Here is a 23,254-nt window from a genome sequence, read left to right on the forward strand (position 1 = left end):
ATTTGACTCATCTCTGCGATCCAGTTAGTTTCCTTATAAAAACATCAGAGGGATGTATAACTGTAAATAATATTTGTTCTCGTCTAGACATGATTAAAACCGCCAACCGCAGTTGGCAATATATCTTGTACTTCTCATAACATCTCAGACAATGCAACAAAAACAATCAGTCGTTATGAGCATATTATCTGACTTCTGTCTAAATAACGTTTTAGATAGAGAAAAAATTAAGCCGGGGAAGAAGGAAGCAGAATTTGAGGACCAAAGCAGAGAAAATGTTGAAAAAAAAAGAAAATAGAAAAATTATAATTGAAATTAAAAATCGGTTGATTTAAATACTTTTGTCCTTTTGTCGTTGTGTTATTGGAAGAAAGGAAGGCTTTAAAAATCAAACATTTGTGCAAACTCGTTTCCAGCACTTGTTGTCTCTTATCTGTAACCGGGACGGCGTACCGCAGTCTCGATGTCAGAAAAGATACAAGATGCCCTGGGGACGAATCAATCTTGAATTTTATTTGCAAAAAGTGACTAAATTATGTCAAAATGACTTTTGCTGAATTTTTTTTCAGGCTTTTTTCTATCGATAAGGTATCTGTTTTAAAGCTTACTGTCTGTCTTTGAATCAAAGATGGTAGCTGCTATTAGCGATAGGCGAATTTTTCAGAGACTAGGCAGAGTAATTTCATGTCATAGCAAATTGAACGGTGTCACATGTATAAATTCTTTGTTACGTCACATATGTGACATTTTATTAGTTTGTGCGACTTCTTTAAATAAATATATTTTCAACGATTTCAAACATGCTATCAAGTCTATGCTTATATGTTCAAACAAGCGGGTTGTCGTTATCACGTGACTTGACAAGTCGAACCGCAACTGACCAGCCTCGCTTTCAATGTTAGTAAACATACAAGACTTCGCAGAGACGAGGATGTCACTACATAAGCACATTTTGTTGTGTTTCTCTAAAAATTTGTATCATTTAAACACGTTTTTTCTTATTCAGAGAAAAAAAAATGATTGAAAATTATTCAACCAGTTCATGAAAAAGCTACTAAGTCTCAAATATAAATATATTTCAGTCTGAGAAACTTTGCTGTAATGTTTCTGTGGAAATTATAAATATTATTAACATATTCCATATTCTTTTTGTCTATTTGGAAGAAAAAGTCGTCTTACAGACACAAAAATAACGATATACATTATGGTTAAAGTTAAATGACGGGCGACACAAACTTGCTCTTGCAGTATTCGCTTATCAAAAATCTAAAAAAAGCCTTTAAACCAATTTTTCACGGAATAACGACCAGTATTCTTTGATGCAACTGTTTCTGGAAAGTTTCTTACAAGAAAAGGGTTAACCCGTGCAATAACTTAAAAACAACACTCAAGAAGAAGAAGAAGAAGAAGAAGAAGAAGAAGAAGAAGAAGAAGAAGAAGAAGAAGAAGAAGAAGAAGAAGAAGAAGAAGAAGAAGAAGAAGAAGAAGAAGAAGAAGAAGAAGAAGAAGAAGAAGAAGAAGAAGAAGAAGAAGAAGAAGAAGAAGAAGAAGAAGAAGAAGAAGAAGAAGAAGAAGAAGAAGAAGAAGAAGAAGAAGAAGAAGAAAAGAAGAGAAAGAAGAAGAAGAAGAAGAAGAAGAAGAAGAAGAAGAAGAAGAAGAAGAAGAAGAAGAAGAAGAAGAAGAAGAAGAAGAAGAAGAAGAAGAAGAAGAAGAAGAAGAAGAAGAAGAAGAAGAAGAAGAAGAAGAAGAAGAAGAAGAAGAAGAAGAAGAAGAAGAAGAAGAAGAAGAAGAAGAAGAAGAAGAAGAAGAAGAAGAAGAAGAAGAAGAAGAAAAAGAAGAAGAAGAAGAAGAAGAAGAAGAAGAAGAAGAAGAAGAAGAAGAAGAAGAAGAAGAAGAAGAAGAAGAAGAAGAAGAAGAAGAAGAAGAAGAAGAAGAAGAAGAAGAAGAAGAAGAAGAAGAAGAAGAAGAAGAAGAAGAAGAAGAAGAAGAAAAAAGTTGTCTCGTTGAACGTCTGAAACAACTCACGTTCACAGTTAGAGAAATGCACCACTTTGTTCTCATTCCTTTCCTACGTTCCCTTCTAAAAGAAGTTGGTGACGAAGTTGATTTTTTAAAAACAATACTGTTTGCCAGTGAGTGCGCACACTTTTCATTAACTTTCGATGCGGGTTCAAAATAAAAGTGCGGCAAGTAATGCTCAAAATGATGAACCAACAAGAATTAAGACTTACGAATGTTAAAAACAAATATAAAGTACAATGAAATAAATTTTCCAAGAAATTAACATAACAAGTGATGAATGTATAAATTTTGACTATGAGACTCTTTGTTGTAGTGGTCACACTACTCTTGAATGTTAATGGAAAAGGTAGGGATTAAACGCTGTTTTTACTCTATTTGTTATTGTTTCGTATGACCACCATTTTGCTGCAGCACAACCTCATATATTTTACTGCTACCGTTTCTTCACCAATAATTTCTTAAATTCTTTTTTTTCCTACTTTTCGCTAATTGTTTTAATTTTTCTGACAATTCTGGCCTTTGATTATGTTTTGGTTTCTCATTTTCAGCAAGACTTGTCATCAGTTCTGTATTACTATTTTTATTGTTTTTATTGTCGCTTGAGGAAGTTATGCCTTAGTTAGACGGCATTATTACTGTTTAGATATGCAACTACCATCATGGTTAGACGAGACACTAAGAGAAAGCAGAGGAAAGGATACAGACAAGCAGTATCTTGATTCAGGCTGTACTTTGAAAGTAGTAAACACACAATGTATCTCCACAATAACACCCAATGGAGATAATTGCTATAGATTGCTTAACCTTAAAAAGATGTTAAAAGGCTATTGGAAACTAAGAGATTTTTATAAATTAACAGACCGGAATTTACCAGCTGAAAAATTTTATGCCATTTTACTGACCGTTGATAATTGTCAAGATCGAGTGACATTTCTTGCTAATAATACGGCCACGATAAACTTTTTAGATAGATATTTATTACTAACGAATGTTTCGTTAGCTGTAACTTTTCAGAATTATCACACCAAAGTTATCAATAATTCTCAAATCAGTATTAACGTGCAAAGTAACGTGGAACTAAACGAAAGAATGCTGACTCTGCAAGCTTCGAAAGCATTTAACGATAGTAAATACGCAATTTCAATAAATGGGGAGAGGGTCACGTTTTTAGATATTCTGCAAACATTTCGAGCTGAACATACGTTTTACGAGAAAATCTGTTCCTCGATAGAGCGAGACGTAATCGAGAACATGGAATTTAAGAAGTTCTACATGAAAGGATTATACAATCTCACGCAAGGATTTTATTTAACATCTACTGCTACACTCAGAAGCTCAGGATCTAACGTAACAACTTTCATCGAGATTATATTAATACGTAAGCACAATCAACCAATTAAGTTAGCCTTTATACTAAAAGGAAAATTAGAAGAGGATGTGTTGACGTTTTTATCGGCGTTACTGCAACGACGTCGGAATGCAATACCCGTCATTGACCGATCCGTTGATGTCGGTGTGTTAAGTATATCTGGTCATCATATTACACAAAATGAATATCAATCCGACACCCGTTTAGGTGATATACCGGTAGGGATCGCTTTGCAAACTCTAACGTCGTTTAATGACGTCAATAAACGAGCACTGACGACAAACGTGACGACGGATAGTAAGAGTTATATTTTATCGAGATTAAAAATTTGCGAAAAAAAAGACAAAATTAATTTTGATGCTGAAAACAAAATAATATTGAGTGAATTTTTAAAGAAAATCCAGGACCTACAAAATCCTGACTTTCCAGACTGGTTATATGCAGGTGACGATGTGTACGCCCAGCTAAAGAAAATCACATTTACTGGATCTAACAAAAACCAAGTGTCGGTGCAAGTTACCATGCTAACAACAATTGACGCCTTGTTTAATACGATGAAGATTGAGAAACCAAAGTTAGAACTTTTGACTGACAGAGACAAAGAGGGCGGTGTATGGAACTGCGGAACTTTAAAAAGTAAACAAAAGCTTGGTACAAGGAAAGCTGATGTTGTTTTAACATGCGACGAAGGTTTAAAAAACTTTAAAATAATCATTTCTCTCCCTACATTTGGATTTCAAGATTTTTTAAGCTTACTCCAAGTAGACGTGCTTCCAGAACAATTGAAAATAGTTATGGAAAAACTTTTGAAGTTTGATATACAAGATTTCAGAGTTGAAGCAAGTCAGAGTGCTGACCAGTTCATTAGGTAAGCATATTTTTAAACAGTTGAATACAAGCTACGTAAAATGATTTTCTCACCCTCGACATCGTCCACACCAGCCCGCGCCTACCCAGTTGACGGTCTGTTCACCTGTTTGTCCATTCGTTCGTTCGCTCAATCCATTAAAGGGGCCAATCGTAAATTCACTCATACATTCGTTTGTTCGTTCACTCGTTCATTAATTTCTTCATTCGTTCATTTTTCATTCATTCACTTATTAAATCATTCATTCACTATTGCTAATTTTCTTATAGAATCACAGGTTCTCCGTTATTGTTTGGACTCCAAAACCTTACTATGGAAGGAATATTGTGGTTGGAAAACGACAAGAAGAAGATTGCTGTGGGAATCGTTCTAAAAGATGCAAAATTAGATGATCTGTTAGAGAGAATGATTGGAAAGAAGTTAAGCATTTCGTGGATTGGTGACACGAAAGCAGGTAGACAATTTACTTATTTGTTAAAGTTTTAGCTCGAAAAATGTATCTATGGTAACGGATACATCAGAAAATAAACAACCTGGAAAAACATGCGAAAACACTGATATATGAGATAGGCTATGAAATAGGCTAATATATGCTGCATGTCAACATAGGTATAAATTTATAACTTGTTTCCTTCTTTGTTTTAGCCATTCTCATTAGCAACACGAATTTAGAATCCAAAACAAAACGACAAAGCCTTCCACCTTCTTCTGGAAATGCCACATTTAACTCGACTATGCTCACAATTGGTGTTCAAAATAATTCCGTTAGCATTAGTCATGGTCACTCTCGCAAACGAAGAGATGTTTATCAGTCAACAGGGTATAACAACATCGCAATAGGCCAGGCTCAACCTGAAGTACAGCAACAAACGTTACCGCATTATAATAGCCCTGAACTGGTCACACGTCCTAATTCTTATGACAATTCAAATAGTGTAGGTTACTCTACGACAGAACAGCAAGCAAGTCCGGTCATGGAGCAAAAACCGGAATCAGAAGAGACATCAGCAATAACAAGTAATCTAAGCTCTGAGAAACCGACGTCGTTAATGGATCAACTTATTCAAGCTTATAATACCAACAACCAAGAGAAGAATGCTAAGAACTACGAACTTCAACGGGAACTCAACGAAGGAGTGCTTGATGAATCAGCAGATAAACGCTCCATCTTAGGTCATCATCGAGCGCGTGATCTGGAAGCAGATAAACAAAGAAAAGGGAAAATAAAGAAAAGTAAAAGTAACCCTGGGAAACTATCAAATAAAGGAAAAAAGACTGTAAAAAGAAAGAAAAAACGAAATGAAAAACAAAAGAAAAGAAGTGAAATTCGAAAGTTTAAAAAACGAAGAAAACATCATAAAAAACACAAAACTTCCAAAAGAAATTTTATTAACAAACATACGAATGTAGACAAGAACTTTAAAGAGAAATATTTGACTTGGTTACGCACTGCTAGGAAAGGAAGTCCTCGTGAGAACATAGAAAATATATTTGACGACGCGTACAAATTGACCAGCTTCCAGAATGTTGCAAACCTAAATAATGTGCAAAGTGCACTCACTGAAGGTGAAAATGCATACAAAAAGGACACGAAAACGCCTGATAACATCAAGAAAACTTCAAACGTTGACTTGGATGTTTTTAAGCAATCTCAATTGGATAACGCATACGAGGCTGAGCTTGCGCAGTATCAACGTAACGTTAATCCAGTCTCTTTACTGAAACCATTAAGCAGGCGTGAAAAACAAACAAAACCTGAATTTGAGAAGGAGGAGTATGGAGTGGAGAGAGAGGCTGTGGCTTACATCCCTGAGACAGGAGCCGATGTTTACAATTTGTACAAGAAAGAACATAGAAATGACTCTGAATTAAACAATGGCTTCAATGATGATGATGAAGAGGATGAAGAGGAGGCGCGTGTGGCCACGGAAAGTTATACTAGAAAGAAAAACGAAACTGCAGATTCTCAAGAAGAAGAGAAGCAGAACGAAAATAATGATTTGATACAAGAATACGCACGATTGAATGCTGAGTTAGCTGCTATGCATGAGCCGACGGTTGCACCGCTTGTGGCACCGCAAGTAAACCAACAAGAAGAGATTCAAAAGAAGCTTTACCATCACGCTGAGAAGGAGGCTACTAACAACCATGATTACCAGCAACATAAAGCACACGAGACATCCATACAACTGGACCCATCCGATTCTAAAGACCTCACGGTGACATTAAATAAGTTAAAATCGATCCAGACAGAGCTAAAAAAGATGGATTCTAACAACTCGAATCAAAACAGTTTTGAAAATGTGGTTGGGCAGGTCAAAGCAAAAGAGATGCCGTTTATGCTTGAGCAAGCTCCTTTAAAAACGGATGTAGGGTCAGCTCTTGCTCCTGAGAAACAAACCCAAAACGCACCTGGAAGTACTTACACTGCCAGCGAACATCTTAGCAAATCTGTGCCAAGCCAAACAGCTACACCTGAGACAATAGTTGCTATTGACAACAAGAGTACTCCTCCCAACGAAGTCCTTCCGTTGCAAGCTAAAATATACACTCCAACAACCACAGTCAGTCCGGAGCACAGTGAAAATGCCGGCATGGCTCAAACTCACAAGGAGCTTAACCATATAAACAACATTGGTCTATCTAATAAAGTCACTGAAACAAAAACCCGAACTGATCTCGGTAAAGTCAAAGTTTCTGAGAAAGAACATGGTATTAATTACAACACCGCACCGATAAAAGATAAAGAACACCAACCAAGTTCAATACAAAAGAATGCGAAACTTGCGACACCCGCAAAAGAGGTCTCTGCAAACGGTTTGGCGGTAGCAGCGCCATTCAATGTTACGGTTGACGGTAATGATGGGCGTGAAGTAAAAGACACATTTCTCCAACATGAAACTAAAAAAGTTACTTCCACAACCGTAAATTCTAAAACTGAATCTATGAATAATTGGGCGGATGCTACAGTGGATGGACAAACGCCTGATAATAATCTTGGTAAAAGTAATATGGTTTATACTGAACAAAAATTGACTCAAGGAGTGAGAACACATCAACAAAAACTGCCACAAACAGGAGATGCTAATACCGAAGTCACGCAAGTAAAGTTTGTTGCTCCTAAAATGAAAACACTCCGGGTAAGAGTAAAAGGAAAGAATGATGATATTATTCCAGCGAAATCTGAACCGAATCATCAATCATACTTAAAACATAAACCACTACCAGCTAACACGACTAATAGTTTGATAGCTAGCTACAAGTTTGTTCCTATGAAAACTAATCAATTTCACGTTAATTACGGGCTATCAAATAAAATTGGTGAAATGCAGAATCTTACAATGAAAAATAATATTTTACAGAGTATCAAAAAACCAATAGCGCCACAAGAAGATTCTTTACAGAATATCCCTAAAGCGAAAGCGACACAAGAAGATACTTTACAACATATTCAAAAAACAAAAGCGTCACAGGAAAATACTTTACAGAATATCCAGAAGGCAAAAGCATTAAAAGAAGATACTTTACAGAATAGCCCGAAAGCAAAAGCGACACAAGAAAATACTTTACAGAATATCAAGAAAGCAAAAGCGACACAAGAAAATACTTTACAGAATAGCAAGAAACTAAAAGCAACACAAGAAGATACTCTACAGAGTATGGTATACAAACCAAATGACATTAAGGAAAAAAATTTATCAACAACAAGAATACTTTCTGATTCTCCACCTTACAAAAAACTTCATAGCGCCAGTGAAACTAAAAACATTCAAAATTCGATGATACATCAAACTCGATTACTTGAACCAATCACAGAAGTATTTCCGCAAAAAACAACAGCTACTGATCCAGCAACAAGCATTCCAGACAAGACGCAAACTAAAAAAGTAATAAATACAAACAGTGGGGACACTTTCTTCAGCAAAATTCGAAAGTTAGCTTTGAAGAAGGACGCACGTAAAGACAGCGACCTGAGTGATAATGACGCTGAAGATATTGTCATCGTCACAAAAACTGCAGAAAGAAAAATAAAGCCAAAAAGAAATCACACTCGGCCGAAACAAAACATATTCCATGTTGAATTAACAGGTGATGAAGGAATTGGTATAAACGAGACAAATTACAAATTAAGCGAAGAGAATCCTATGAACGACAATAAATTATTTGGACAGATGAAGGAAAGAATGGAAGTTGGCATCAAGAACCAGAAAAGTAATGGAGGAAATGATTCTCACAGCCTTTCTTTCTCAATAGTAAACAATACCAATGATACAGCTTTGAACATCCAAAACAGTGACTTCAAAACTGGAACCAACATTAGCGAGGCTTCTACACATATACCCATGAACAAAATCAAAGATGATTCTAACATGTATGATAGTAAGTTTGACCACGTCTCAAATAACACCAACAATAGTACTGCTGCAGATCTAACGAGTGTGAGGAATAATACTGCAACGACAGCTGGGGAGAGTGTAAGAACTACTACTCACAATGTTGAAGCCACCCAAGGGTCAACCACTGTAACAAAAATAAAACCAAATTCAGAAATGTCTTCTCTAACAGATACAAAACGTAATACAACGGTAACAAATGCAACAAAAGAGGATTCTACACATTTAGCAGCGAATAAACCTGTCGCCGATGCAACTGGATCTAAAGCTAACACCGAGCAAGCAACGCCAAAGGTTTCGTCAGCACGAAACAGTACAGATTCATATCAAGCACTGAACAATTCAGCTACAGATGGTGATGAAGAAAATGCTAGTATGGATCAAGATGCTGAAAAAGATCACGAAGAAATTATGGAAGCCAAGTCAGAATTAACTGCATTTAAAAGTCAACAATCTAAAGGATCTAAAGAAAGAAACTTTTTAGAAGAAACATATGATGAACCAAACAGGCTATCCTCTCCATTCAACAAAAACGATACACACGTAGGTGGGCGCGACTACAACATCACAGAGGAGGAAGATGATGATGACAGATTGCATGGCGATGGTAGTGTTGGACAAAAGGATGATGAAGACCAAGAAGAATTGGCTGCGCTTGCAAAAACCGAACCGAATCGTCATACAACTCATGAGAAATCAGAGGAGGAAGAAATACTCAGCCTTGCTAAAAATGCTTTGAAGAGCAACACGGATCATGGAAGCATCTTGCCGTTACATCATGGGGATAATACTGTCAGTGTATTGCATGATGGGAATGACACACTGGCTTCAGATGATAGTGACGTGAAAGGTAAAGGAGAGAAAGGAAAGATATATGAAGTTGAAGACGCTTTAAGTAATAATGACATAGAAGTCAAGACTTACAATAATGACGGTTTAAAGAGGCAGAAACATCAACACGTGTATGCTAAAGAAAGAAATGAATTGACCTTACAAGATGAAGATAATGGAGCAGAAGAAACAGAAGCAGAAGAAGGATCTGATAATAACGAGTACAGCATAGATGAAAACAACGAGTCGGCTCTGATTGGAAAAACAAAGAGTCAAGATATTTCCAAAGTAAGCGACAATAACACCGAGGAGGAGGAGGATGAGGCAGAGGAACTAACCAATCAAAATGAAGATATAGACACTCCGGCACTTAAATCTGTTGAAGATGTTAAAGTTGAGGAAAGTACAGAGACAATGAAGGAGGACGAACTCAAAGATAAGTTAGAACCAGATGAAGAGGAAGAGATTGTGGTGAAGGTACCGAGAGAGAGTCAACATAAAGTCATTGAGCTGCAAGAAAATGATGACAACTCCAAAATCCTTACTGATTACGTTAACAAAAATGTCAAATTAAGTGATAAAAATCCAGACCAGATTGCAGGAGAGTTAAGTGACTATGCATCAAACATTAATTTACTCGGACGAAAAGTGGAGGCACACCCATCTAGGAAGCTTGAAAAGGTGGCCGACATTTTATCGGATTATCGCAAAAAATTGAAACATGGTATCAACGCGAGGAAGCGGGACGAGAGGAAAAACAAAACAATGTATTTAGTAAAAAATAAAAACTTACAGGTTGTCATGGAGATTCGACCCGATAGCAAAACAAATGCGATATCCGTTGAAACTGAAGGCTTGCAAAATTTATACAAAAACAAGCATAAACTTCTTCCAAAATTTCATCCAAACCAGAGAAATTATTCCTACCTTGACAAAGACGACAACACATTCGAAGATAGCATCGCCATGGCAAAACAAATCGAACATGGCAGAACAAGACACGAGCATCGAATTCATCGCAAAAAACATTTGAAAAGTCGATTAGATGAAGGATTGGAAAGTATGGAAAAAGAATTAATAAAAAAATATAAAATGCATTCCAAAGAGCATAATAAAAGAAAATTTCAGCCTCATCCTGAAAGTGAGAGCATAGACGATAGCATTTCAAAAAAAGATTCAAAGAATTTGGATGACAGTTTAGTGAATCATAAATACGAAAGCATACTAAGACCTGAACAAAACGCAAAAGATCAGTATATAACAGTTGGAAATGGATCTTACATTGAGAATGGCTTTGATGATGAACTTCGAAATGAAGTGTCGCAGATCGGAAAGGTGGAAACATCAGAAAGCGAAGTTTTCTTAAATGCTCTGCCGAGAGCACATATCTACAACAACTCTGAACCTAAAAACCATGTTAGCAAGAAAAATGAAACTTTCTCCAGAGAGGAAGAAATCATTGAAACATATTCGAAGAGGGAAAGACCAATCGCAGGAGTTATGAGAAAGGGCAACATAAAACGCATGGCAATTCCAGAGACGTCTATGGACGCATATAACTTATACAATGGAACGACAGATTACGGCGGGGATATGCTAGACGCCGACGAGTTCAAACCGAGCAAAACCACCAATTCTGAGATGGAAACATTTCATTTCAAAAACAAAACACAAAAACACAGCAAAGGGAAGTCACATGGGATATCTGTTGAAACTGCAGTCAAGAAAATGAAGGACAAAAAGAAAAACAAGAAGCTGCAAATAAAAAACGACACGAAGAAACATAAGAAAGAAAAAGCAAAAAATAATAAAAGAAGAAAGAATGAAAAAGGTTTACACCTTGACAGTATGGAAAGCAATGCTAAGAGTTATGAGACTTCGCTTGAACAAGCTTTGAAGGAATATCTATATCCACAAAACGACAAGAATATGGTTAATTCTGAACGATCCTCTAATAAGGATAAGACTGGCAAATCCAAGAGAGAAAAAACAAAGAAAGGTATTATAACAAAAGAAAAGAAACCTACCACAAAAATAAAGAAACGTACCACAAAGGAAAAGAAGAAAAATAAAAAAGTTGGAAATTCCTCACAGCGCAGGGTGATAGTACAGACGGAATTGAAGCCACAAGCAAAGCGCAATCATAAAAAGAGAAACTCAAAAGTAAATAAGATCGCCAGGTCAAGATTACGACATCGTAACCGAAACTCTTCTTTGGATGACAGCGATATTAGAGAAGTTCCAAGTGTTGACGGACAGCAACAGGGAAATCTAACGCAAAAACAGTCAGATGACGTTATTAATAATATTTCTCAAACATTGACTAAAAATCCAGGAAATATTTCACAAGCTCTATCAGACGACAGTCCAGGAAAGCAAGAACACAATAACAGCATCATGGAATCCTTTAATGTTTGGATTCAAAACACGACAGGCGTTAACTTTAAACGTCGACATAATAACGTCGTCGGAGGCGGTGCAGAAATACTGGTAGACAGTACCGAAATGTCTCCGGCATTTGGAAAGTTAAGAAACTCAACTGAAGATAGTGTCATCAAAGAGGTAATTGGAACCACGTTGAAAGGTAAAAGTAAAAATTTGCAATATTCCTTGATGCAGTCAAAAAGAAACGAAGGAAAATTACATATGTCTGACGCGCAACGAGAGCAAAGAAATGAATCGTCCACATTTAATAATTCAACTATGTTGTATGGAAAATATATAAAGCAATTAAACAGTGCTAATATAAAAATAAATGAAACTAAAAAGGTAAACGAGACAGCTCTATATTACAACAACACGAAATTTAACCAATCAAATAACAGCAAAGCAGTCGCACGAGCGAAACATACAAATATGAAAATCGAACGTAAGGAGTTTGCTACCAGTGAGTTAAGATCGTTGGAAGTCGTGGAAGGTAGGTTCTTTTTTTTGTTTTGTTTTGTTTTTTTGCTGTTTTGTTTGTTTGTTTTGCTTTAAACTCACTTAATTTCATATTCTCTTGCTTATGTTAGCGCGCCCATTATTTTGCAAATCTTTGTTTGCGTTGTATTTGTTAGTGTCGTAGAAGAATCGTAAATGTAGTAGCATATTCTTGAGGATAAATCTTTCCAAATAATCTTTTAACTATATTGTTTGCTGTGTAATACCAATAAGAACTCCCATCCAAGTTTTTTTAATACCTCTGGGGTCTTGGGCAATCAAGACCCCAAAAACAACAAAACTCAACTTTGATTTCTCAAGGAAATCTATTAATCATTTTACATGCCTAGATTTGACTAAATTTAATCTCCACATTAAACAATTCTCATAGGTGTGTCAGTAGACGTCGAGTTCTCGCCACCTGGTGATTGTGAAGGCAATAAGATGTGCTTATTCATCAAGGAGAAACTTCATGACGTTGACGCATTGAAACTTCAAGGTTCTTTTAATGCCAAAGGAGTACAATTGTCGTTCAAATACCCTGGTCAAACTGAGTTGACAGAATCTACGTCTTTACGCAACATACTGCTGGGGATGTCTATTGAAGGTGTCAATTCAAAGGTAGTGATAGAAGCAGAGTTGAAAATAATGGATCCTGCGTTGAAATTTATAGGTAGGTGTTTTCTTTAGATATCCTTAAATTTTCAAATTTTATTGGAATTTTAACGTTATTTAGACTAAGAACATCTTTAAAATAGTCGAAAATTAAGAAATATTTTGGAGCAATCTTTGGAATCCATATCCTGATCCAAGTTGTAAGAAAATGGCTTCATTTTCTTTAGATATCTTACAGAATAATAAAACGCAGATAAAGTACTTTATTATGCATTTTCCCAAAGATCCATACGACTGTTATTTGTTGTTGTTGTTTTTTGCACTGCCTAAGTTATTTTTCTTTCTTATTCGTGTCTATCAAATCATACTTTAGCAGTTTTCTATCCTCTTTGTGTTCAGGTAAAATATCAATCGATGCAACAGGTAGTTTACAGTTTGAAATGTCAATGTCTGGTATATGGAAGAAAGCATTTGGTATAAACAACTTGGCGATCGGGAATGCAATATTATCTCTTTCCTATCAACCTGGGGCACCGATGCCAGGATTCGGTAAGTAGTTTGGAAGGTCATTATTGGTTAGAGATTTGTCGGGTAAAGTGATTAAAGTTTTCGACGGAGGAAAATGTTTTTGATGATCTACCCCTACAGTTTATACGTTCGTGTCGACAACATTTTCAATCCGTTTCTTGGCGAAAAGACCACGCCTAGGTTACATAAGAAAACAGGTAGTTAACAACTGTCACATGGTGAATGAATCTCAGAGAGCTGCTAAACCAAATCGTACGAAATGATTGGTCAAGAATAAGAAATAGATCTAATTTGGTGTTTCAGCCAGCCAAATAAAATCCAGAATATTAATCGGTTTGAAATTTAGATTGTTTAATGTGATCAACTTATTCTGTGCTGGTTTATTTGCATCCTTTTTCTGGTTATTGGAGTAAAATAATGGTTTCATTAGATTTTTATGACGCTATGCATTTAAATTGTCTACAAAATTTTTTATATGAATCCTCAATACATCGAGGGAAATGACTTGCTTGGCAAAACAACTAAGGGCAGGATGATAATATGTATATTTTCACCTTGATTTCATTTCTTTTTATCGTTCCCTTTCTTCATTAGAACTTGGTGGCGATGTCTGGTTTGGTGTGCTTGGAACAGGAAATGAAATCAAGTCAAAAGTGTTTTTTGGGTTTGATCCAACTGATCCAACTGGAAACTATTTATATGGTAAAACTGACAAATTATCAATTGGTGCGTTATTCAAAGCTCTTAATAAATCAGTACCCTTGCCGAATCCAATCAAAGATAGCGGTTTCCCGAAAGGCTTGCAAATCGCGTTCACATCCAACCCTAAAGGTAGGCTGTTTTTCACTTTCCTGTGCAAACTGGAAACTATATTGTTTTTATAACGAATTCAGTAATGTATATTGTGGTCACATTGTGACCATCGTAACAATACAAATAACGAAGGGAGAAAAACATTAAAATGTTCGACATTGGTGATATAGCCTTAGATACAGTTTTATTTACATCTTTACAGATGATTTCAAAAATTTGCATGGCATTACATTTTCTCCTAACAAAAATTTGACTGCGAAAAGTCTCAGGGTCCTTGTCTTAACCACCAGGGCATTGCTCCCTGGCTTAACGAAGATTATCCTAGTATATTTCAGTGGTTACAAGGTCATGGTCGAAATTTTAAAGCTACTCGCAGAACTTTGATACGAATAACTTTATGCGATTTTATTTCATTAATAAATTTTTTTGCACTGGTCGTTAGCTCGTGGAAAACTCCACTGAAATCTTTCGCTCATCGCAGCAACAATAATTAGCTCATTGGCAAAAGGTTGATTATTGTGATGAAGAACTTATTCTCCCTCTATGCATATGTACAAAGCAGAGCGTCTGAGTAAACTTTGATATAAAGAACTTCATACGCGATTCATTTCATTTTGAAATGATTATTCCTGCCCGATGTAAAATGGTACTTAAGGTAAGAAATCACGTGATGAAAATAGAGTGTTTTTTGTTTATTTTATTTTTATTTGTCACCAACGGTGGAGTATTTTTGTATACACCGTGTTTTCAAAAATTGTCGAAAAATTGATTGGCTTCTTATAACTATGTGATATGCCTATACATCAAGAATACAAAACTAGTAGGGCACACGGCGGTAGTTGTTGTGCAGATGCAAAATTATCGCCTCTGAACTTGATTTCACTTAATAACTGGAGTCCTCGTTTTTCTTAGGTGTCGACATACCGAAGGATAACATACACGTGGAATTCGGATTTTTCATTTCCGGTCTAATAAATTTACTTGGTTACGAAGCGTCATGTAAAATCAAAATCACGTCAAATGAAATTGACATTGATGTTAAAATGTCTCCGATGGAGTTTGCAAATGGCCTAATTAAATTTCATCGTTCAATTACCGATAATAAAAAAGGTCCAGCGTTTACCATAAAAGTCGGGAAAACCGGATTACTTGTAAAAGCAGAGGGAGCGGCATGTTTACTTGGAATCCAGGCAGAGGCATTCCTGCTTATAACAAACACAGAATTTAAGATGAATTTAAAAGCCAATCTTTTCGACCTGATAGAAGGAAATATTATGCTGTTAGCTGACGCAAGCCAGGGTGTGGCGGCCGCAAAATTTCGAGTGAGTGTTTATATTTTTACTCGATTTATTATTAAACTTAAATTGAAGGCGACAATTTCTTCTTAACGTCACTCAATATGTCTACCATTTTATTTTTCAGTTGGAAGCATGTTTATCAATAAAAATTGAAAAACTGATGCAAGTTATCACAGACAGGTTAAATGCTATTGCTGACTTAGCAAAAAATGCAATCAAAAGAGCCAAAGAGAAGGTAAAATTATTATTGAAATATTTACCCAGGATAGCCTTTCAGTTTCTATTGGTACTGCTATCGACGAGGGTCGTGCGATGGGCGTCCTAGTGCATATAAAGTTCTCATTTGAGCTAACGAAAGTCGTGCAAGCACAGCAATTGCTCAACTAGACAACCGCCTGAAATATCAATCCTATTCTCATGCTGAGTGCTAAGCAGAAAGGATAGATTCACACTTTTATAGTCTCTGGCATGGCTTGGCCAGGGTTTGAACCCAAGACCTTCTGCACTGGAAGCGAACGCTCTACCATAAGGCTACCAGAACCATATTTATTTAAGTAAAGCTGATCATGGATCAAAGAAACATTCATAAAGTCAATCACCCAGCTAGACTCTCCAAATAGTTATTTCAGCATGCCTAGCTGCTCTTTTGTTTTTCTTAGCTAGTTAGAAAAATAGAAATATGTCTAGCTTGTTCTTATCACCTTGGAAACACTGCGTCTTTATCAGCGCATGCGCAGATATGTTTTACCTAAGTAAATATGCTAATAGTTTAAGCACTGCTACTACAGTTGAACTCATGTAATTCGAACTCCTATAATTCGAAAACTCACTTAATTCGAACAGATTCTGTGGTCCCCTCAGAATTTACCTTGAAAACCTTACAAGAAAACTCCTATAATTCGAACCCATGTAATTCGAAAAATCATGTAAATCGAACAGATTTTCCGGTCCCATCAAGAAATTTTAATCATGTAATTCGAATTTTCGAATTTTTTGAGTTTTTGAAGCTTACCAACTCGATAATTTGCAATCGAATGTTTTTTTTTACATTCGATTGGAGCTCGTCCACTGCTTTTGGCTTCCATTTCTTATCAAGACAAGATGGGGAAAAGAAAGCATAAAGAACTCACTTTAAAAACAAAATATGAAGCTCTCCGTGACTTGGAGGATAGTATGTCCAATAAAGACGCATCCATCAAGTATTACGAAAGATTAGACCTGACATTGCACCTGACGATCTGGATGTCGAATCGTTCATTGATATAGATTTCAACGTTGTTACTAATGAATCACGCCCATTGTCTGTCAAAGAAATTGTGGATATGTATAAAAATCCGGAAGTAGAAGTCATCGATGACGGCTCTTCAGACGACGAAAGTGCAGAGTGTCCTGATGATGAACCAATTCCACCCCCATCGCAAAATGAGATTGACGACGCAATCGAGACTCTCAAAAAGATGACCCTTTTCGAATCATCGAACGTCATCCCATTGATTCAGAAGATCTCCGAAGAGATTTCCAAGAAACGAGAGCAGAAAATGAAACAATCAACAATCAAAGACTTTTTCGAAAATTTATGAATTTAGTATTTCATTATTCTAACTCGAAAATACAAAAAATAGTTCGAAAGTAAACCTGGGAAAGACTTTTTTCATCGAATTAGGTCAAAAATATGAAAACTCATCTAGTTCGAAACTCATGTAATTCGAACAAAATTCTCGGTCCCTTGAGAATTCGAATTACATGAGTTTAACTGTATCTTGCCGGCATTTGCGCATGCGTACAATCTTATGCCTTTTTATTTCAGGTCAAACAGACCGCAGAAGTATTTGATCGAGCGAAAGCGAAGCTTGCAGAGCAAGAAGCTAGAATTAAAGAACGAGAAGCTCAAGTGAATTCTGAAACTCGACAAATTTTAAAAAATCGACGAGATGTATCCACGAACTGTTTTGTTAGTTGTCCTAAAGGTAAAACAATATGTTTAAAAGAAGGACTCTTTTTCAGCATGTAGCATGTATAAAAACTACTTTGTGAGGCATATGTGACGAGCTTTCAACCTCGTCTCCAGGGTTTTTATCCAAATATAAAACCTAAAACGCCTTGGGATGAGGTTAACGATGTCGACGAGGTTGACGTGGGTTCTATATTGCCTAGAGTCATTTACAAATAAAAAGCCCTGGAAACGAAGTTTTCTTTGAAATAACTTAAAAAAATGTTTAGCAATAGTTAATAGCAAGAAAAGTCAACTATGGTTTTACCAAATACTCCAATAACATGGATAAAATTAATTCAATATAACTCGTCTTTTGTTTTTAGTATGTCAGGGCGGTTATACAGATGATTCGCATTGCACGAAGGTATTTGACGGCTGGCTTTCTTGTCGCAGTTACAGTCCTTGCTTCAAACGGGCTCCCGATTTAGACTGTGTGTTAAAATGTGAGAACGAAAAATTCAAAAAGAGAGGGTTTAACTTGTTGGCGAAAGCAAGTGCCAAGGTGAGTTCCGGAGTATTTTAAACATATATGACCAGTGGTGGATCCCCCCGCCACCTCCTTGCCCCTGCTCTCCTTCGTAACTTTGGATAGACTTTTCAAACGGAATCAAACTTAGCATACTTATAGTACAACATAAAAGGACCAAAATGACAGCGACAAATTTTTGCTTATGTCAACACTTTTTTGTGACGTCAAACTTTAAATTGGTCAAAAATATAAATAGTTCTAAGCCATTCAGTTTGAGGTTTCTGATAGCCAAATAAACGTCTGTGAACATACTATTCGGTTTTTACATAATTCGCAAGAAAAATTGAATGATTTTTCCAGTACAATAAAATCCTTTACAGAATGATTTCTATTGGTAAATAGAGTTGTGTCAAGTTCTAAGGATAATTTTATCAAAATCTATCCATAGTGAACTTGGTTCAGGAATGCACTTTTACACTTTATGTTCTCGTGAGTCAATGTCGGTCTCAAAAATGATATACAATGTACAATCATTTTTTTTCTCAGATTTTCACTCGCTACAGTACCGAAGTTGCATTCGCCTATTGTGACGTAACATTTTTTTTTTTTTTAGATGAAACTGTTAGCTTTAACTGGTGCGAAAGTTTCATTAAAATTCGCAAAGCGATTCGCTGATCTGGCCAAACTTCCTATGAAAATAGCTGAAGGTTTAATGAAAGTTATTGAAAAGCTGGTGAGTGTTGGTACTGATCTAGCAAACTCCATGGCTAAAGCAGCACTCCAAGATGTTTTTCAATTCCATCATTTTTGTATAAGTGCTAACTTGGGAGATACAGATAGTTTATGTGTCGGATTCAACATGAGTATTAGTTTGTTGAAAAAAGAGCTTGCGATGGGTGGTGATTTATGTTTAAATGGAAAGATGTTCGAAACGATAGGTATACAGCTTTGTTTTTTTAAAACTCTATCTTCAATTTTATCTCATGTGATTTAACATCCAGAAGGCGATTTTGAATAAAAAAACCCTGATATGGATCTAGTGTTGAGAATAAAACGCCCTTTTCATTGTAGATTAAACAAACCTACACTCCTAACTTAATTGTAAGAGAAGCAAAAAAATACCTATCCTTTTTTATCAGAACTCATTAAACCTCAGTAAAATGAAGGAAAAAGAAAAGGTTTTCGGTGACATCATATAGGATAAGAGATAATTCTTTTTAACAGAGAAGTCAGAACAAAGACATTGTGTTATTCCGCATCCCAGAGCTCTTTGTCTCAAAAAGCTTTGAGCGCGAGAATGGCATTGTGGAAGAAAGATGGTAGCTACGAGTAACGATGGGTGAATTCCCGCGAAGTTTTCCAAGGAAAATTGAAATCGATTTCCCCTTTTAAGTAAGCCATGCCTGTAATTAGGTTACTATACACCGAGCATTGTTTACTTCATAACTAGGTAACGATGCTGTCAATAAGCAATACCCTGAATCCACAAAAATGGAAAGAGGATTAAAAGAGAAGGAAAAAGAATTTTCGAAGTTAGATAAAGAAACAGAAAAGGCTGAGAAAGAAGAACAGAAGTCAAAAGATAAAGTCGTCCATGCAAAGGTTAGTCTGTCATTAAGTGTTTTTGTAAAACTTCATGTTCTTTTAACCTCGTTTCCATGAGTTTCCTGGTGACCCTTTTTTATACTTGTTTGGATGGAAAACAAAAAGGTGGACTGAAAGTTTTTGTTTTTCTTATAACTTTAAGTTCCAGTTGACGTAAAGAGTCTGTACACGATATTGTCCTCCGATACAAATAACAAAAAAAAGAAACGCCTATTGCCATCCCTTTTGTTACCTCGCTTATTCTTGCTGACTTGATAAACCTAATTATTGACTCGATCATTTTTTTGTTTATCATAGGCAAAACGTGTTTATATACCTTCACGTTTGGAAGAATATTACGAAAAGCTACTTTACGAACCAGAGCCAATTTATTCATTTCACAGCGATATAATATCAGCCATTTATGGTCGCCATGGCAGCCCAAATAATACGGCGGTTGATGATTCTGATTTGAACGTGGAAAATATTCGAGCTATGTCGAGTAAGTTTGTGCAGGACATAATCTCGTCCTGAGGGCTTTCTTTTTCTCACAGGAAGTTGACAGAACGCTGATATAAAAGGAGGATTTTTTGTCAGTTTGTTCTTGTTGTTAGAACAACCTTGGAGAATCTGAGATGACTTTAATTTGACTAGTTGAAAGCGACAAGCTAATCAGTTTCTGCAAAACTTCTTCCGAAAGTTCGTTATAAAGACCGTTATAAATTTAAAACTGATGTATATTTTGTTCTTCTTCTTTTTTGATTACATTGCACCAATTTTCAACGCTGTCTGCAAATAAAACAACCTCATTCCCAGGGACTAATTCGTTGTTCCGATATCCGTAAGAAAAAAGATGCCGTGATAAACGGAATAATTGCATGAATGTTTTTTTAATGTGTCAAATCTGTGATAGTAGGAAATTACCTCGATAGTTATTCTCTGACTGTATCACAACCACTATCAAATTCAAGAAAAAGGCAAAATGCCCAGGGAACGAGGTTATGAATGCAGAGATATATTTGCTTTGTTATAGGTGATAACACTTCATGTGGGAATCTCACTCATACTATATCCAGTTACAACGATATTGCAAAAGCACTTGATGAAATCTTACAGCATGCAAAATCAGAAAAAGAATACCTCGGTAAAGTGAGACGAGCTATTGAAGATTCTTTAATCAGGAATGAATTAGGTATGACATTTTTTTGCTATGCCTATGTATGCTTTCATTCATACAAGTAAGATTTATTAAGGAGAGGGAGAAGACGCAGTCTTGTGGCCAGAGCTTTATCTAATGAGCTCCAGGGACGAGAAAGGGGAAGTGTTGAGTCAGATAGAGAATGTATAATGCAATCGATCATAATACACAACTTTCCATCTGTGAGGGAAAAATGGTAGCTGTGAGTAGCGATGGGTGAATTCCCTCGAAGTTTTACATAGGGAAACGACTAGTAATGTTGAAAATTTCAGGTAAAGGCTTTAATTTAAACGTATCCTTATCGGTCGATCAAAGCATGAGGGTAGGTAATTCCTGCAGCATAGGTTGTCCACGCAATATTAACTCTACATATCTCTGACATTCCTACCACCTTTAACTAATTTTTTTGGATAGTATATCTCCCTCATTTTGACACAATATTTTGGAAATTCTTGACAATTTCTGATGTTCTTAGCAAAGTTGACTGTATATAAATGGATTAATAAATTCATATGTAGAAAAAACACATTTCCACCCACTCTAAAAATATATAGAAGATAAGGCAACAGAAGAGAAATGGAGAGTAAAGGGAGGTGAGGAGAGAAGAAAAGAGGAGACTTGTACGCCCCCACCCCCATGTTAGATTTTTCAGTGTACATATTCCCTAATGGTAGTCTCTATATCTCCCCAGTCCTCCCCACGCTTTTCGCACATTTTGTTTGTTCTGTGCGGCAGTTGCTGTTGATATCTTATCATGAGCAAACGTTCTTTCTGTGTGAGAGACAGAAAACCCTACTTCTATAATCTTCTCTGCATTGACTTGCATTGAAACGTTATATATTGGTAAAGCGAGACATTTGAAAACATTATACTTCCTATAAATAAAAATAAAAACTTACTTTTGTTTTAGCATCATTGAATATGTCTGCATATGACAAGCAACAGTATGAGTGGTACGCATCAAGTCTGCGGAGAAGTGAGTAAAAAATCTCCTCTGTGGTGGCTTTCTTTTTTCGTTGAAAACAAACGTCGAATAGATAATTAATTATGATGACATTACAAATAAAGAGGAAGTCAGCTTCGGTTTCGTCAGTAATTTTTTAATCTTTCTAACATGGAGTGATGCTCCTGAATATTTAATTCCCAAGTCCAGTTATATTTTCTTTAACAGATTAAATATTTCTTTTACATAGGCTTTGACCGTTGGTTTAATAAGGCATCTGCTAAACTGGAGAAGCGACAAAATGGATTGATCCCAAAATGTGTTGGCCAGGTTCATCAACTTCTACGAAAGCGTGGCTATCCAGAACTTCAACTGTATATGAGAAGTTTATACCAACAGGCACAATACGCAGCCGCGGGTAAAAGATCGACTATCTCAACGACTGTGACCGAAGAAGAAAATCTCGATGACATTAGAAAGGTTAGGAAAATATTTCACTTGCATTTCCCGCGAAAAATTTTTAACAACCTTGTACCCAGGATCTTGCTGTGAGATCTATAAAAGATAAGAGGCTCTGGGAAAGTTTAAAAACGCGTGTCTAGTGCACTTAAACCGAAAACTAATCCCAAGGCGGGGAAACATAAAATTTACAATTTTTTTTTGACAAAAATGTATTTATTTATTTTCAGAGTTTTGAAGAATTGCTTTTCAAGAATGTTGACACTTCGTTGGAGGAGAAAATATCTCACGTGACTAAGATCAAAAGAAAACTCGCACTTGCGCAGACATTTAATAAAATATGCGCAGTATCAGCGAACCATTATGATGGAAAAAGATAAACGCCCTGATAGAAACAAAGACACAAAACTGCATGAAAATCAGGCAATGGCACACAGTCCATGTAAAGGATGGATAGATAGCGAAGAGGAGTTCAACAATAGTTACGTTTTGCAAAAAACTCCTGTCCTAAAATTCTAACGGACAGTAAAACATTCTGACGTATTACCCGAGTGCTATTCTAACAAGTTTTCCTTCCTACTTAAATCCATTTATAAAAAACGAAGCTTAATATAAACGGACACAAAGCTACCATAAATAAAATTTTTTACGCTACTTGAGGATTTAAACTGTTTTATACTGTAAAAATTTATCTACAAAATCTAACTTTATGTAAATATTGGCCCTAGTAGTAAGAAATATTTTAGTACATAGAAAATGCTTGCTCCTTACTCCTGTGTCAATTACATGCGGTTAGAAACAACCAACTCGTTTATATCCGACAAACGTTAAACTGGAATTGTGAAGAGGCCACGAAAAGATTTTTTTACTTTAGTGACTCACACGAAATTCGAAGTTTATGAAGACAAAAACAACATCTTAATATCATACTGATAACAAGTTTCATAT

General features: G+C 36.0%; 1 protein-coding gene across 1 annotated transcript; it reads left to right on the forward strand.

Moving 5' to 3' along the window:
- Nucleotides 1-1,218: 1,218 nt before the first annotated feature.
- LOC130628612 (uncharacterized) lies at nt 1,219-23,063 on the forward strand. The gene is made up of 19 exons (XM_057441593.1): nt 1,219-1,309; nt 1,395-2,132; nt 2,666-4,259; nt 4,529-4,713; nt 4,905-12,401; nt 12,798-13,079; nt 13,421-13,570; nt 14,144-14,380; nt 15,275-15,684; nt 15,785-15,895; nt 17,468-17,627; nt 17,977-18,155; nt 18,736-19,060; nt 19,573-19,724; nt 20,025-20,208; nt 20,740-20,898; nt 21,815-21,880; nt 22,098-22,327; nt 22,537-23,063. Exons 1-19 carry the CDS (start codon nt 1,219-1,221, stop codon nt 22,684-22,686), a joined length of 12,900 nt encoding a protein of 4,299 aa, XP_057297576.1. The 3' UTR covers nt 22,687-23,063.
- Nucleotides 23,064-23,254: the final 191 nt, after the last annotated feature.

The sequence above is a fragment of the Hydractinia symbiolongicarpus genome, chromosome 15 (genome assembly GCF_029227915.1).
Source record: "Hydractinia symbiolongicarpus strain clone_291-10 chromosome 15, HSymV2.1, whole genome shotgun sequence".
In the NCBI taxonomy this organism is placed as follows: domain Eukaryota; kingdom Metazoa; phylum Cnidaria; class Hydrozoa; order Anthoathecata; family Hydractiniidae; genus Hydractinia; species Hydractinia symbiolongicarpus.

Coding starts and splice junctions, on each gene's coding strand:
- LOC130628612 (XM_057441593.1), top strand. CDS start 1,219: ATGACGGGCGACACAAACTTGCTCTTGCAGTATTCGCTTATCAAAAAT. Junction 4,260..4,528: donor AGTGCTGACCAGTTCATTAG/GTAAGCATATTT, acceptor ATTTTCTTATAG/AATCACAGGTTCTCCGTTAT. Junction 19,061..19,572: donor AAAGATGTTCGAAACGATAG/GTATACAGCTTT, acceptor CTTCATAACTAG/GTAACGATGCTGTCAATAAG.